The sequence below is a fragment of the Nyctereutes procyonoides genome, unplaced genomic scaffold, assembly GCF_905146905.1.
Source record: "Nyctereutes procyonoides isolate TBG_1078 unplaced genomic scaffold, NYPRO_anot_genome, whole genome shotgun sequence".
NCBI classification, from domain to species: domain Eukaryota; kingdom Metazoa; phylum Chordata; class Mammalia; order Carnivora; family Canidae; genus Nyctereutes; species Nyctereutes procyonoides.
The window spans coordinates 16,331,610-16,345,721 of record NW_026575141.1 but is presented as its reverse complement, the minus strand read 5'-3'; the positions used below and the strand labels follow the sequence as shown (position 1 = coordinate 16,345,721).

Below are 14,112 nucleotides of genomic sequence, written 5' to 3'. Positions count from 1 at the left end.
TCAAGTACTTCTCATTCTAATGGTAAAGTTACATTCTTGCATACATCAGCTCTTTGCCGGGTACTTCCGTGATCCTGAAGCTTGACAGTTAGTTTAACATGCAGATTGGACATGTTATATTTACATAAGACATCTTCTTGCCTCTACTTCATTTTTAACTTTTTGTTCCTTTTAATTTGTTTCCTAAAATGATTGAATTTGCATATTCTATCCTACAGAGGATCCCACTTGTTACTTTTACCATCGCTTCCTAATCTCTTTTATCTCTTTAATTAATTAACTTATTTATTTTTAAGTAATCTCCACATCTAAGATGAGGCTCAAAACCATGATCCTGAAGTCAAGAGTTCCAGGTTCCACCAACTGAGCCAGCTAGGCACTTCTACTTCCTTATCTCTTCAGACTCCTTCCTTATTGCTCTCTTGCCTCTTTTCCCCCTTGGCCCCTGTTAGCCCTACATCGTGTATCCTGCAGTCTTAGCTTTCTCATCTTTTATATGGAACTTATTCTCATATTTTGGAGGCCAGTGGAAGTGGTAAGCAGTGAAAGTATTAGTTTTGGTTAACTTTTTTTAATCTTCAAAGTCTAAGAGACAAAGAAAAATGTACAACTAACAAGTAACTAGACAAGAAAAGAGGAATAAAATGAAATCCTGATTAATCCAAATTAAGACAAGAAAAGAGACATAAAAAGGGAGGAAATATATAAAAAGTAATAAGATTGTAGGGATCCCTGAGTGGCGCAGCGGTTTGGCGCCTGCCTTTGGCCCAGGGCGCGATCCTGGAGACCCGGGATCGAATCCCATATTGGGCTCCTGGTGCGTGGAGCCTGCTTCTCCCTCTGCCTGTGTCTCTGCCTCTCTCTCTCTCTCCCTGTGACTATCATAAATAAATAAATTGAAAAAAAAATTTTAAAAAATAAGATTGTAGATCTAAGCCAAATATATTAGTAATTCCATTAAATGTACTAAATATTCCAACTAAAAGACAAATATGGTCAAACTGGTTTAAAAAATACTATTTGATACAAAAAATACAATTGGATGCTTATAAAATATACATCTTATGTATAAGTATACTGAAAGATTGAAAGTAAACGGCTGAACAGATAAACCATACAAATAGCCAAAAGAAAGCTGATATAAGGGATCCCTGGATGGCTCAGCAGTTTAGCGCCTGCCTTTGGCCCAGGGCATGATCCTGGAGTCACAGGATCGAGTCCCAGGATCGAGTCCCAGGATCGAGTCAGTCCCACATAGGGCTCCTGCGTGGGGCCTGCTTCTCCCTCTGCCTGTGTCTCTGCCTCCGTGTGTGTGTGTGTGTGTGTGTGTGTGTGTGTGTGTGTCTCATGAATAAATAAAATCTTAAAAAAAAGCAAGAAAGCTTATATAGCTATACTAATATCAGGCAAATTAGATAAGAATTAGATAATTTTTTAAGATAAGTATTACTTTAGGGATCCCTGGGTGGCTCAGCAGTTTAGCGCCCACCATCGGCCCAGGGCGTGATCCTGAAGACCCAGGATCGAGTCCCACATCCGGCTCCCTGCATGGAGCCTTCTTCTCCCTCTGCCTGTGTCTCTGCCTCTCTCTCTTTCTCTGTGTCTCTCATGAATAAATAAATAAAATCTTAAAAAAAAGGAAAAAAAAGATAAGTATTACTTAAGTATTACTCTATCTCTCTATATATATACATATATATGTGTATATATATGTAGAAACATACATACACACAAGAAATAATATATAAGCGCAGTAATGTCCCCAGATAAAGCATAAACAACTCAGTTTATATAGTAATTTATTATTGATCTTTAATAAAAATATTTAAAGTATGTCTTTTTTATTTAGGACTGGAGAAGCTTGCACAGAAAGGGAAATCATTGTCCCCTTTAGCAAGTATAACAGGAGTATCACTCTTTTTGATTATATCCATGTGTCTTCTCTTCCTATGGAAAAAATATCAACCCTACAAAGGTAGGTTAAAATTAGAAAGAAAATTTACAAATTGTTGTATATATGTATGACAAAGTACCTTACTATGTTTTTTTCTTTCTTGATTTTAGTTATAAAACAGAAGCTAGAAGGCAGGTAATGCATATGTTTCTACAAAAATAATTTTTTCTTGAATGTTTTTTCCTCAATTATTATTACTAACAGAAACATCTATTTGTCTTTTCAGGCCAGAAACAGAATACCGAAAAGCTCAAACACTTTCAGGTAATGGCCATGCTGAAAGGGACTACTATCAATGTTAATGTATATTAATTCATATGACTGATATTCATTATTATATATAATCTACTGTTAATATAATAGAATTCACATAAGCTAAGATTAATGTAATACTAACAATCCCTTGCCTTTGAATAGTGCCTTCACTTTACAAAGTGCTATCCCTTGTATTATTGGTTTTATGAAAGTCATGCAAATCTGTAAAATAAGCCTGAAAGGCACTCAACTCCGTTTTAGAGGCAAGAGAACCAAGGCTCAGATATTAAGTCACTTGTCCACTGTCACTGAGTTCTTTTGAATCCTAATCCATTGATCCTTGCATTATTTTGAAAATGCCCAGGACCCTCCCAATTTATTCATTCTTAAAGCAGATAAATGCTGGCAGCTCCATCCCAGGGAGAGGAGGAAAGGGAGATTTGACTGGCTTGCTGCTTCTTGTCCCTAGCATTGGCCCTCATTGCCATTCTCTACTGACTCCCTGCAGAGTTGTTGTAAGTTAGCAATAGGGTTTTAGCTCAGGCCTTGGAGTCACATGGAGCTGGGTTTCAGTGCCATATATGCCACTTTTCCCCAATGTCACCTTGAGAAAATTAATTTTTCTTGACCTCGACTTCCTCATTTATATGAAAGAGATAATAACTCCCCCATCCACACCTCCCCACACACACACACCAGGGTTGCTATGAGAATTAAATACAATGATGTAGGTAGAGTACCTAATATGCCTGGATGCTTAGTGAATGTGGGTCTACTTCCCCTTATCAAGCCCCAGAGACCATCTGGCTCCTCCCAACCACCCCATTCACATCATTTTATAGATGATAGTTTGGGTGATTTTGATATTGCCTTGTATTATATTTTGGACACATGGGCAGCTCTATTTAAGTATATATTCTTATTAGTTTTAATGGTCTCTGTTTTAGATCTAGCAGGGTGTAGTACATATTATGTGTAAATTATGCTATGACTCCCAGGTTGAAACCTTGGTGTGCTCTTTGATATCTTGAGAGTTACAGAGGACAAGCCTGCCCATATGTTCATTTGAATATAGAATACACAACTCCCACATCAAGCTTTAAGAATAATCGTCCCAATTCAGCTTCAGAAGGAATGATTTCCCACACTGCTTAGCAGCAATGTGACGGTAGGGGATTAGGTTTTATACACACAGCACTTGAAGCAAACAATAAAGGTAAGTTAAGACTTTAAAAAAAAAAACTACAATTCCAATTTGAGGTGTTTGGTTTGTAAGTAGTATTTGTTTTACATTTCAGGCCATGAAGATGCTCTGGATGACTTTGGAATATATGAATTTGTTGCTTTTCCAGATGCTTCCGGTGTTCCCAGGGTTGGTTTTCCTAGTGGCTGATTAACCACAGGTGTAAGCGGCATTCAGTTAAGCACTCAGGCAGTGTGGTCAAATGGCTGTGCTACTCTCAGCAGAGTTTACTCGCTCTATAATGAATGATGTTGCCAGATCTGAGGAGCTAAAGCATCTTTCTTGGCCTTTATAAGTAAGGCTAACACCAATTAGGAAGTTACACTAATTCGTAAACATTCTTTATCTGGTAAGCTTAGTGAAAAGAGAACTAGGTTGATGTTCAAGAAACTAAACAAATAGTGGATCAGGGGACCTTGATTTAAAACATTCTGCATCACCTCGATGGTTTACAGACTGTAATGTCACTGAATTCCCTCTGTGTTCCTAGCTTCCCCTTCCTTTCCCCTCATAGCTTGCAAAGACAATCATACCCTTCTGCTCTTCAGAAGAAAGGTACCATATAAACCCAAAGTATGCAAGTGCACATCTTTATTTTTTACCCTAAAGGTGCCTGAGATGTGAGAAGAGGAGTTTTTACATCACTGAAACATTTTTTCAGTCTGCAAAGACAAGGTCTTTTAAAACAATCCGTTTTTTTTTTTTTTTTAACAGACATAAAGAATGTTTTCTGAGCTAATCAGCTTGTTAGCATCTTTATAGATTCCTGTAGGGCCAGTTTTACTTCTGCTTCCTTTTCCCCTGTGATAGTTCACTTAGGGAAGGGGCCATAAACAGACTGCTTGCTTCAAGGCATTTTCATTTCCTTTTTTTTTTTTTTTAAGGAACTATCTGTCCTTAGGGATAGCTTACCTCATCTGTTAGTGAATTCTGTCCATGTGTAAGATTCATCCAGTAATTTTCCTAGACACAGACTTTATTTTGCAAATGCTATGTGAGTAAAAGAAGATGCTTGTCTCGGCAGTGCATATACTAAAAAAATAAATAAATAAATAAATAAATAAATAAATAAATAAATAAATAAATAAATAAATAAATAAAGTAATAGAGGGAGACTGATTGGATTTCATCCTCCTAAGGGCAAGTGGGTAACCCATCATCACAAATGAAGGGCGAGACTGCATTGCAAAACTTTGCACTGCCCTATTCAGTCTCAGACAGCATTGGCTCACCTTTCACTTCTACAACCAAAAAGACAAAAATAAATATTTGTAGATCTATTATTTCAAGTAGCTTCTCACCACAGCAGAAAGCCCCCTCTCAAGTGTGGCTTTTAAATAGAAAAGCAGGAAACTGAAGAGCCAGTAAAACTTAGTATTGAGTTTTTGAAGCTGGGGGTTTCTTTTTTTAAAATAATGCAGTTTTTGTTCTTAGGAATTCATTAGAAAGGAATGAGATCTATATAAGAAACTTTAAATTTAGCCTTGTGATTAATTAGTACTCAGTTTCAAAATGTTTTGGGAGGGACTGTATTTGTGCAAGATGCTATAATCCCCAAGAACTTGGGGCAGAGAAATGAATGCTTTAATTAGAGATCAGAAGCCCCACTTATTTCTGTCATAAGTAGAATAACTTAATTTGGAGCCATGTCCATATTCAAAGCTGAAAACCCCTGAGGAGTCAGCTAAGGTTCTTCATTGATAGTGACAGGTGCTTCTGGAAGGAGTGAGAAATCAATACCAACAATGGAAGGAAAAGGATGAGGAACAGTATATGTGTAGGAGAATCTGCGTTAGAAGCCAGCGTGGCAGTTATGTGTAAAGATTAGCAGCCAAATGCAATGACTTTGAGAAGAAAAGGAAAAATAATAATAAAACCAAGATCTCAAAATGGAAGAGGGAAACACATTAAATTACTAACTTTTTGAGTTTTTAAAAATCAAAAACATCTCTCAGCTTGTGATACATGGACATGTGGAATCCTCCTCTCTCTACTTGCTGTACATTTTCATTTTACTGTCCATTTAGCACCTCTTTGTGGAATTGGACAGAAAGCAATGGCATGAAATGAACAAATTTATTACTGATCACCAGCTCCAATATGAGCCTAGGTCAATATGTTAGTTATTACCTATAGATTGCTTTTATCATAGCCCTTGACACCCCCATACCAAAGAAACTCAACAGTTGATCTCAAATACACTTGACCCTAGAACAACATGGGAATAAGGGGTGCTAACACTAGCCAGTCAAAATTCTGCCTGTAACTTTTGACTCCTCCAAAACTTAACTACAAGTAGCCTACTGTTGGAGGCCAAAGTCTACCAATAACATTAACGGTTAGCTAATGCATATTTGTATTATACATTATATTCTTACAATAAAGTAAGCTAGAGAAAAGAAAATACTAAGAAAAGCATAAGGAAGAGAAGATACATTTATAGTATTGTCCTTTATTTATCAAAAAATATCCATGTATAAGTGGAACTGTGCAGTTCAAACCCAATTTGTTCAAGAGTCAACTGTACAAACTGTAAACCAAAATCTCCTTGGCACACAGATTTCAGGTTGTACTACAAAGCTGTGGTCATCAAAACAGTGTGGTACTGGCACAAAAACAGACACATAGATCAATGGAACAAAATAGAGAATCCAGAAGTGGACCCTCAACTTTATGGTCAACTAATATTCGACAAAGGAGGAAAGACGATCTGCTGGAAGAAAGACAGTCTCTTCAATAAATGGTGCTGGAAAAATTGGACATCCACATGCAGAAGAATGAAACTGGACCATTCTCTTACACCATACACAAAGATAAACTCAAAATGGATGAAAGATCTAAATATGAGACAAGATTCCCTCAAAATCCTAGAGGAGAACACAGGCAACACCCTTTTTGAACTCAGCCACAGTAACTTCTTGCAAGATACATCCATGAAGGCAAAAGAAACAAAAGCAAAAATGAACTATTGGGACTTCATCAAGATAAGAAGCTTTTGCACAGCAAAGGATACAGTCAACAAAACTAAAAGACAACCTACAGAATGGGAGAGGATATTTGCAAATGACATATCAGATAAAGTCTAGTATCCAAGATCTATAAAGAACTTATTAAACTCAACAGCAAAGAAACAAACAATCTAATCATGAAATGGGCAAATGACATGAAGAGAACTCTCACAGAGGAAGACATAGACATGGCCAACAAGCACATGAGAAAAGGCTCTGCATCACTTGCCATCAGGGAAATACAAATCAAAACCACAATGAGATACCACCTCACACCAGTGAGAATGGGGAAAATGAACAAGGCAGGAAACAACAAATGTTGGAGAGGATGTAGAGAAAGGAGAACCCTCTTGCACTGTTGGTGGGAATGTGAACTGGTGCAGCCACTCTGGAAAACTGTGTGGAGGTTCCTCAAAGAGTTAAAAATAGATCTGCCCTACGACCCAGCAATTGCACTGCTGGGGATTTACCCCAAAGATACAGATACAGTGAAACGCCCGGACACCTGCACCCCGATGTTTATAGCAGCAATGTCCACAATAGCCGAACTGTGGAAGGAGCCTCGGTGTCCATCGAAAGATGAATGGATAAAGAAGATGTGGTTTATGTATACAATGGAATATTATTCAGCCATTAGAAACGACAAATACCCACGATTTGCTTCGACGTGGATGGAACTGGAGGGTATTATGCTGAGTGAAATAAGTCAATCGGAGAAGGACAATCATTATATGGTCTCATTCATTTGGGGAATATAAAAAAATAGTGAAAGGGAATAAAGGGGAAAGGAGAAAAAAAGAGTGAGAAATATCAGAGCAGGAGACAGAACATGAGAGACTCCTAACTCTGGGAAACGAACAACGGGGTAGTGGAAAGGGAGTTGGGCGGGGGGTAGGGGTGACTGGGTGATGGGCACTAAGGGGGGACTTGATGGGATGAGCACTGGGTGTTATGCTATATGTTGGTAAATTGAACTCCAAAAAATAATAATAATTATAATAAATCTAAAATTTTTTTAAATTAAAAAAAAAATCTCCTTGGCACAAAAATGCAAGGATGAATTCCATATCCTAAGGCTGCACGTGAGAACTTTAGCAAATGGAATGGAAACAGTTTTCAAAGAAAACACAAAGCTAAGATATTCCAATACAACATAGCAGATTAAATTGGAATGAGATAACAAACTCTTCAGATGATTTATTAAGGACAAAGAGTTCTCTAGGTGATGCTCTATAAATATAAAGGACTGAAAGTGATCCATTGGAAGTGTGATGAAAATTGGAAGAGCTTGGGATGAGAAGGGGAACCAGACTTCAGCTAACTAATTGGAAAGCAGTGTTTCTGGAAGAAGAAAATGATCAGATATAAGGAATGGGAGTTAATAAAACATGAGTGCCAGTTTCAGTAAAACACATGTTGGTTTTTACCAGGCAGAAATATACTGCAGTACTTCCACACTCTTTCAAGCCTTCTGTTAGAGCCCGTGACTGCATTCAATCCAAAACATATCCCTTCATGTGTTCTGTATTTTGGGGTACACTCTGTATCAACTTGCAGTGTGATGAGGGCTTTTATCTATACGTTATTCTTTCTTCTCAACCATCTTTGCACATATAATTGGCAAATAATGTCAAAAAGCTAATTGAGATGTAATATAAAAGATAATAGTATATACTCTGATTCTAAACTGTCCTGATATCTATTCTTTTGCTATTTTTCTTTCTATTATAGTTCCTTTACAGTACTGCCAGCTTTTTTCTTAAATGAAGAAAAAAAAAGTGATAGTATTGTCAAGCAAGTCCTCTTCTGACTTCATAGCTATGCTGCTGCACAAACTACCATAGGGTAAGTGCAGGAAACCATAGCAAGGAGAAAATGGATATCATAGGGAAGATAAACAGATCTACTTCTCTAATCATCGCTACTTCCAGTTGTTTTCAGCTATGCAGCAGAGTAGTCATACTATTTATTAGTCTGCTAATTTTTTGTGTGTGCCACATTTTCTAGATGCCAAGTAGGTCTGTTCCAGCCTCTGATGGTGTATCAGGACAAGATTTTCACAGTACAATATATGAAGTTATTCAGCACATCCCTGCCCAACAGCACGACCATCCAGAGTAAGTATGAACGGGCATTTGGGGAAAAAAAAAAAAAAAAAAAGAACCTGCATTTGGTGATGCTACTTTGCTTTCCCCAAAATGTATTGGAAGGCTAAGAAGAAAAATATTAAAACAGGAAATTATAGCTCCTATACATTTGAACACACTTCCCCACTAGAAAATAATTTTAGAGAAAAAATAGACAAACACAAAAGTATTTTCTAGAGTTACATACTTGGGCCACTGGTCTAGAATGCAGAGCTTTGGAATCCAGCATTTCCCCCAATGAGTCTGGGTATGAAAGAGATTTTCAGGCCAGTTCTCAAGCCATCTTGGTCATCTTGATGATTTTCCAATGACTGTGGTGGTTTTAGAGCCCATGATCTGTCATTACGATTGGGACCAGGAAAAAAAAAACCAACAAAATATGCACAGCACTGTTATCATCAAATGCCCAGCCTATTACAGATTCAGAGCAGTCTATTCTACTCTCAAATGAACAAAATCACTGGCCTCACACCCAGAGAGGATAAAATCTGAGCTGAGGCCAAAGCCAGGAAACTACTTACCAGTTAACCCCAGGGCTGACACTAAGGATTTGCCCTCCCTTCTTGGCCATGGAGAAATTAAGCCTACAGCCTTTTGAAATAATGAAATGAACTTCCCCTTTTCATGCTGTTCCTGCAGGCATAACTGCCACAAATCATCTTCCATAATTTCTTTATTTGTCATTTATTGACTTTGAAAAGAACATCAATAACCACACACAGGAACTTCCCCTCTGGCAAAAGAAACAGTTCTAGCGAAGTAATTCATGCACACCTCTGGATAAATACCAAAAATAACAGCCAGCAGTGGATGAGTGCATGGGAAATTATTGTAGGGGAATGAGACCCAGTCCTGGGGGGTGGGGACAGTGGACTATGCAGTCATTTAAGGGCTAAGTGGCAGGATACCTTAGAGGACCCCATCAGTGCATTGCTTCTTGACCCAGGGAACCGTGAGAAAAGGGAGTCAGGTAAATTAGGAGCAGACCTTGATAGAGCTAGGAACTTCTGGCTTGAAAAGAAAAGAAAATGTTTATATTACTGGGGCACCTGGGCACCTAAATCAGTTTAGTGTCCTACTGTTGATTTTGGCTCAGGTCACAATTTCAGGGTCTTAGGAAGGAGCCCCAGGTAGGGGGCTCCCTGCTCATCATGTCTCTGAGTCTGCTTGTCTCTCTCCCTCCCCTTCTTTGTCCTTCTCCCCTTTGTGCCTCTCTGTCTCTTTCTCTCACAAATGAATAAACCTCTTCTCAAATAACACCTGACTCTCTTCATTTCTGGAATAGAAAATTAAGGGATTTGTTTTTGTTGTTAAATGTAAAGAAAAGAAAAAATTTTGAGAGTGTGTCTGCTTCCCAATTTTAAGATTGTATCCAATTAAGATTTTTATCCTACTTAAATTCACATGGTTTTCTATATGTCCTTTGTTCTGCATTATGTATTTTTTATTTAGAATGCAAACAAACCAGATGAAAACTTTAGGTTTATGTTTTAAAGCTCCCAATAATAAAATAAGTGTTGATTTGTTTATAAAGTTGTAGGATATAGCAGCTACAATTTCAGAACACAAAGTGATCAGGTTGGTTTCACTTGTTAAAAAAAAAAAAAAAAAAACCATGATTCTCTAAGCTAAAAAAGAAAATCAGTCTCTGAAACTAGAGTGCTCTCAGACATAAGCAATATCTTTAGAGTTTCTTGGGAATACAAAACTCTATTTTAGAAGTAAACTTGGAAGGTTGAAAGTAAAGCAGAAATGTTCTTTTTCAAGTCCATAAAGGACTATTCAAAACTGCTATTCAGGACATGCTCCCTCTAGGGGTAACAACCCCAGTTCACACTCCCAGTCCTCTGTCTCCATGGACTGGGCTCACCTCCTTTCCTGTCTTTCTAGTCTTTCTTTGCTTCTCTTTGTGTATCTTTATCTTCCAAGGATTCTCTCTTCTTTTACCTCCATCCTTTGATATCTGGCCTCTCTGAATCTTCCCTTCTTTCTTCTCTCTTTTAAAATTTTCCTTCTCTCTCTCTCTCTCTCTCTCTGTCCTAACTCATCCTAAAGGAGACCCAACATTTTTTAAAGTGGAATTTTCCTTGAATACAGATTTATTTTACCTAAATTTAAAAAATGAACAAGTAGAGTGCTTGCTTTGGCAGCACATATACTAAAAATGAACAAGTAGAGTATTTTATTTTCTTCAGAAAGTGTTTTACACTTATTTTATTTACAGTCAGTCTACAAACGTTTCCAGAACATTATCTGCTAGGGATAGAGGTTAAGAAAGACTGAGTCTTTTAAGGACCGCATAGTTTGGTGTGTTCTTGTTTGCTATTGTAACAAAGACTAGCAGTCCTTAATAGAATAAATATTCCTCAATAAAATAAATATTCCCTAAACATGCAAAGGCCATATTACCCTCCTGATTGCCCATGGCTTTATTCTTTAAGTTCAATTAAACTCAAAGATCAATTTTATGAATAATGCAGTATTACAGGTGGCTGGTGAATCTCTTTCCTCCCTACTTCCCAAAGTGAATGTGGGAGCTCTGGGTAAAGAATAATAACTTTCTGCCTTCTTGTAATCCTGTTTGACAGTTGCTTCTGAGATAGGAAAGACAGCCAAAAAATTCTTTTCTTTGGCTCTTAGACTATTTTAGCAGTGTTGTTTTCACTGCTGCATGTGTCTGTTACCTAATTGGACTGGTGTTTAATAAATAGGTAAGTCAACCTGTTTTCATATTTTAGTACTCTACCCAGTTATTTGCTTATTGAACTTATGGCTACATTCATTTAAATGCCATCTGTTGACCTCATTAAATGCTCCTGGCACTGTTTGTTTTAAACCCTTGGCTGGCTGTTAGTATTTTAAAATCTGGACATTTGAGTAAGTAAACCTCTACTTTCAAAAGGAAAATTTCTAAAAAATTTACTGATTGCTTACTCCTTATACTTATTTGTTTATAAGTGTAATTTTCTTGACTAGTTCAAAACATTCCTATTGCAGCTATTGAAAAGAATAAAAGATATTAAGGTTCTTCTACCTGTGGGACTGGAAATCTGTAGAATATTTTATATATCTTGTAACATCTCTTTGCCAGGTGAGCATTCATGGGTAAAGCAGTGCATTGGAGTGAAATAATGAAGGAACATTTTGAGGAAAAACAGTGGAAATGTATATTCATCTGGAATCAGTGAAGAAACCAAGCCTAATACCTCTTACTCATTACCCCTTTTAAATGCAGAATAGTCATTTATAAAAATTGTACTGAACGTTTTCCAGCATATACACAATGCATTGTGCTACGAAGAAACATGGTGGGGAAATAGTCCTCAGTGGACAGTTTATCATAGTGACTGAGAGAAGAAAAAAGACGGGACTTTCCAATTACTCTTTTCATATCAAGTTTCTCTAAAAAGCTCAATTACTTCTAATCTATACTTTCACTTTCATCAAACTGACACTTCTATCTAATTTCCAAATGTGGAAACTTTATATTTGTAAAATTTCCAACAGGCTTTGTTTTATTAATTCTCATTACTGTTAAATTACTATATTAATTTTTATAATTTTATTCCCAGACTTCCTTCCTGCTATTTGTACCACACAATAAGGATGGCTGTCACAACAGCAAGACTTCCCTTCTCCTAGGTTGTCAATTACTAATAACTTTTTTTGAAAGATGTAAAACACTGAAGGAAATGACATACTAAAGTCTTATTTTTATTTTTGTTCATGGAAAGATGGATTCAAATAAATTATTCTGGTTTTGATTTTCTTATGGCCTTGACTCTTTGTCAAAAATTTTACAGAAAAGTCAAATTGTACAATTAGATTTTTTATCCTTTTTTCCCAGTGTGCAATTAAGTGTAGATTACAGAGAACTACTAAAAATAAGAATCTTGCTCTTTCATGGCTATTTTTTTTTTCAGGCTTAAAATTTTTACTTGACTGAATTGCTGATTCTGGAAATGGTCTCCCTCCCTCCTTGTATATTGCTGTATTTTTAAAAAATCAGAGACCAAGTGGTAGAATTAGAAAATTCCATTTTATAACCTCTAAGTGAAATAACTGATTCAGATAACAATCATTATTAGCCAAGACTTCTAAATAAATGGTACCAGATAAAACAAGATGACCAAGGATCAAGTTGCAGAAACTCTGTGAAAGGAAGGTGGTCAGAGACCTAGAGAGAAGAAGGTATACAAAGTAGCACAAGGCAATTGTGTAGGACGCAAGAGGCCCAGGGAGTGGGGACAGAATGATCATCTGAGTGTTGTAGATCTTCAAAATGAAAGATGAATATGTATAATTACATTGGCTACAAACACTCTGACCTGACAGTGCTATACTGTAAGATTTCATTTTGGCCAAATAAAAGTAGAAACAACCCAAATATTCAACAGTAGGGGAATTTTAAATGACATTAGATCCATACAGTGGTTGCACTGCAACTATTAAAAAAAAAAAAGATACACACCTGTATTTACTGACTTTAAACTATGTCTCATGACTTGTTATTTTATACACAAGGAAGAAATTGAAAGAATAGCATTTCTTTTTCAGTGTTTCAAATGAACCACTGTATTTACATTGTTTCTTCCCATCTTTTCACAGAAGCACATGGTAAAAGGAAAATTAAGTCCCACAGCCCCTTTCTGGTTTCTTTCTCTACCACCTTATGTATTTTTCTGCTGGAAAAGTCCACCAGTCCTACCACAAACATTTTCTTTTGCATTTGGTAAAATATATGTACATAGTCTAATTTGAAAAGGAATTAATACCCTCTGTAAATAAATATATAATATACGTACCTACATACTCGGAAATGCATAAGGCTAACCATAAGATAGTTAAAATCACCTGTAGAGAGTAGATCTTAAGGATTCTTACAACAGCAAAACAGAAAATTGCAATCATATGAGGTGATGGTTGTGCTAACTAACCTTATTGTGGTAAATTATTTTACAGTATGTACATGTACCAAATCATCACACCTTAAACTTACACAATGTTATATGTCAATTATATCTCATAAGGCTAGAAAAATAATACAAAATCACTTGTATTCTAACCTCCACAGAAATAATATGTTAACGTTTCCCTAGGTTAGTTATGCATGTATTCTTTCATACACCTTCTAGTTCCAGAAAGAATTTATGGTAGCTCACATAAATGCATAATATAACAAGATAAAATACACCCAAAAAATAAAGTTGATAAAACAAAATGAAGGAACAATGAGAGTTTACAAAGACAAGTTGAAAGCAGAAATGAGGTTAATAACCAGTATGATGAATTCCCCTTCACCTCTCAGTATTGTTTTATAACACCGAGATCACACGGCATATACAGGTGGATGTCTAAGGAGGAACTTCTAAACTGAGTGCAATTTGTAACTGTCAGAGCCAAAGGAAGGTTGCAGTCCCATCACAGGGCTGGAAGAGAACCGGTCAGCTTTCCCAGGCACCACTTGCCCAAGTTCCATCTGCCTCTCCTCCCCTTCAATTTCAA

General features: G+C 36.7%; 1 protein-coding gene across 5 annotated transcripts in view; it reads left to right on the top strand.

Moving 5' to 3' along the window:
- Nucleotides 1–12,375, top strand: part of HEPACAM2 (HEPACAM family member 2) — a 45,922-nt gene extending 33,547 nt beyond the window's left edge. For 2 of the 5 annotated variants that reach the window (XM_055307276.1, XM_055307271.1), the window contains 6 exons: nt 1,850–1,975; nt 2,065–2,089; nt 2,181–2,218; nt 3,508–3,581; nt 8,468–8,577; nt 11,605–11,624. In XM_055307276.1, the coding sequence (XP_055163251.1) occupies nt 1,850–1,975; nt 2,065–2,089; nt 2,181–2,218; nt 3,508–3,581; nt 8,468–8,577; nt 11,605–11,611 (380 nt within the window). In that variant the 3' untranslated portion in view covers nt 11,612–11,624. Of the gene's footprint in view, nt 1–1,849; nt 1,976–2,064; nt 2,090–2,180; nt 2,219–3,507; nt 3,615–8,467; nt 8,582–11,604; nt 11,625–11,698 lie in introns of those variants that run through there. The other 3 variants (XM_055307272.1, XM_055307274.1, XM_055307275.1) reach the window with 3 other exon arrangements.
- Nucleotides 12,376–14,112: the final 1,737 nt, after the last annotated feature.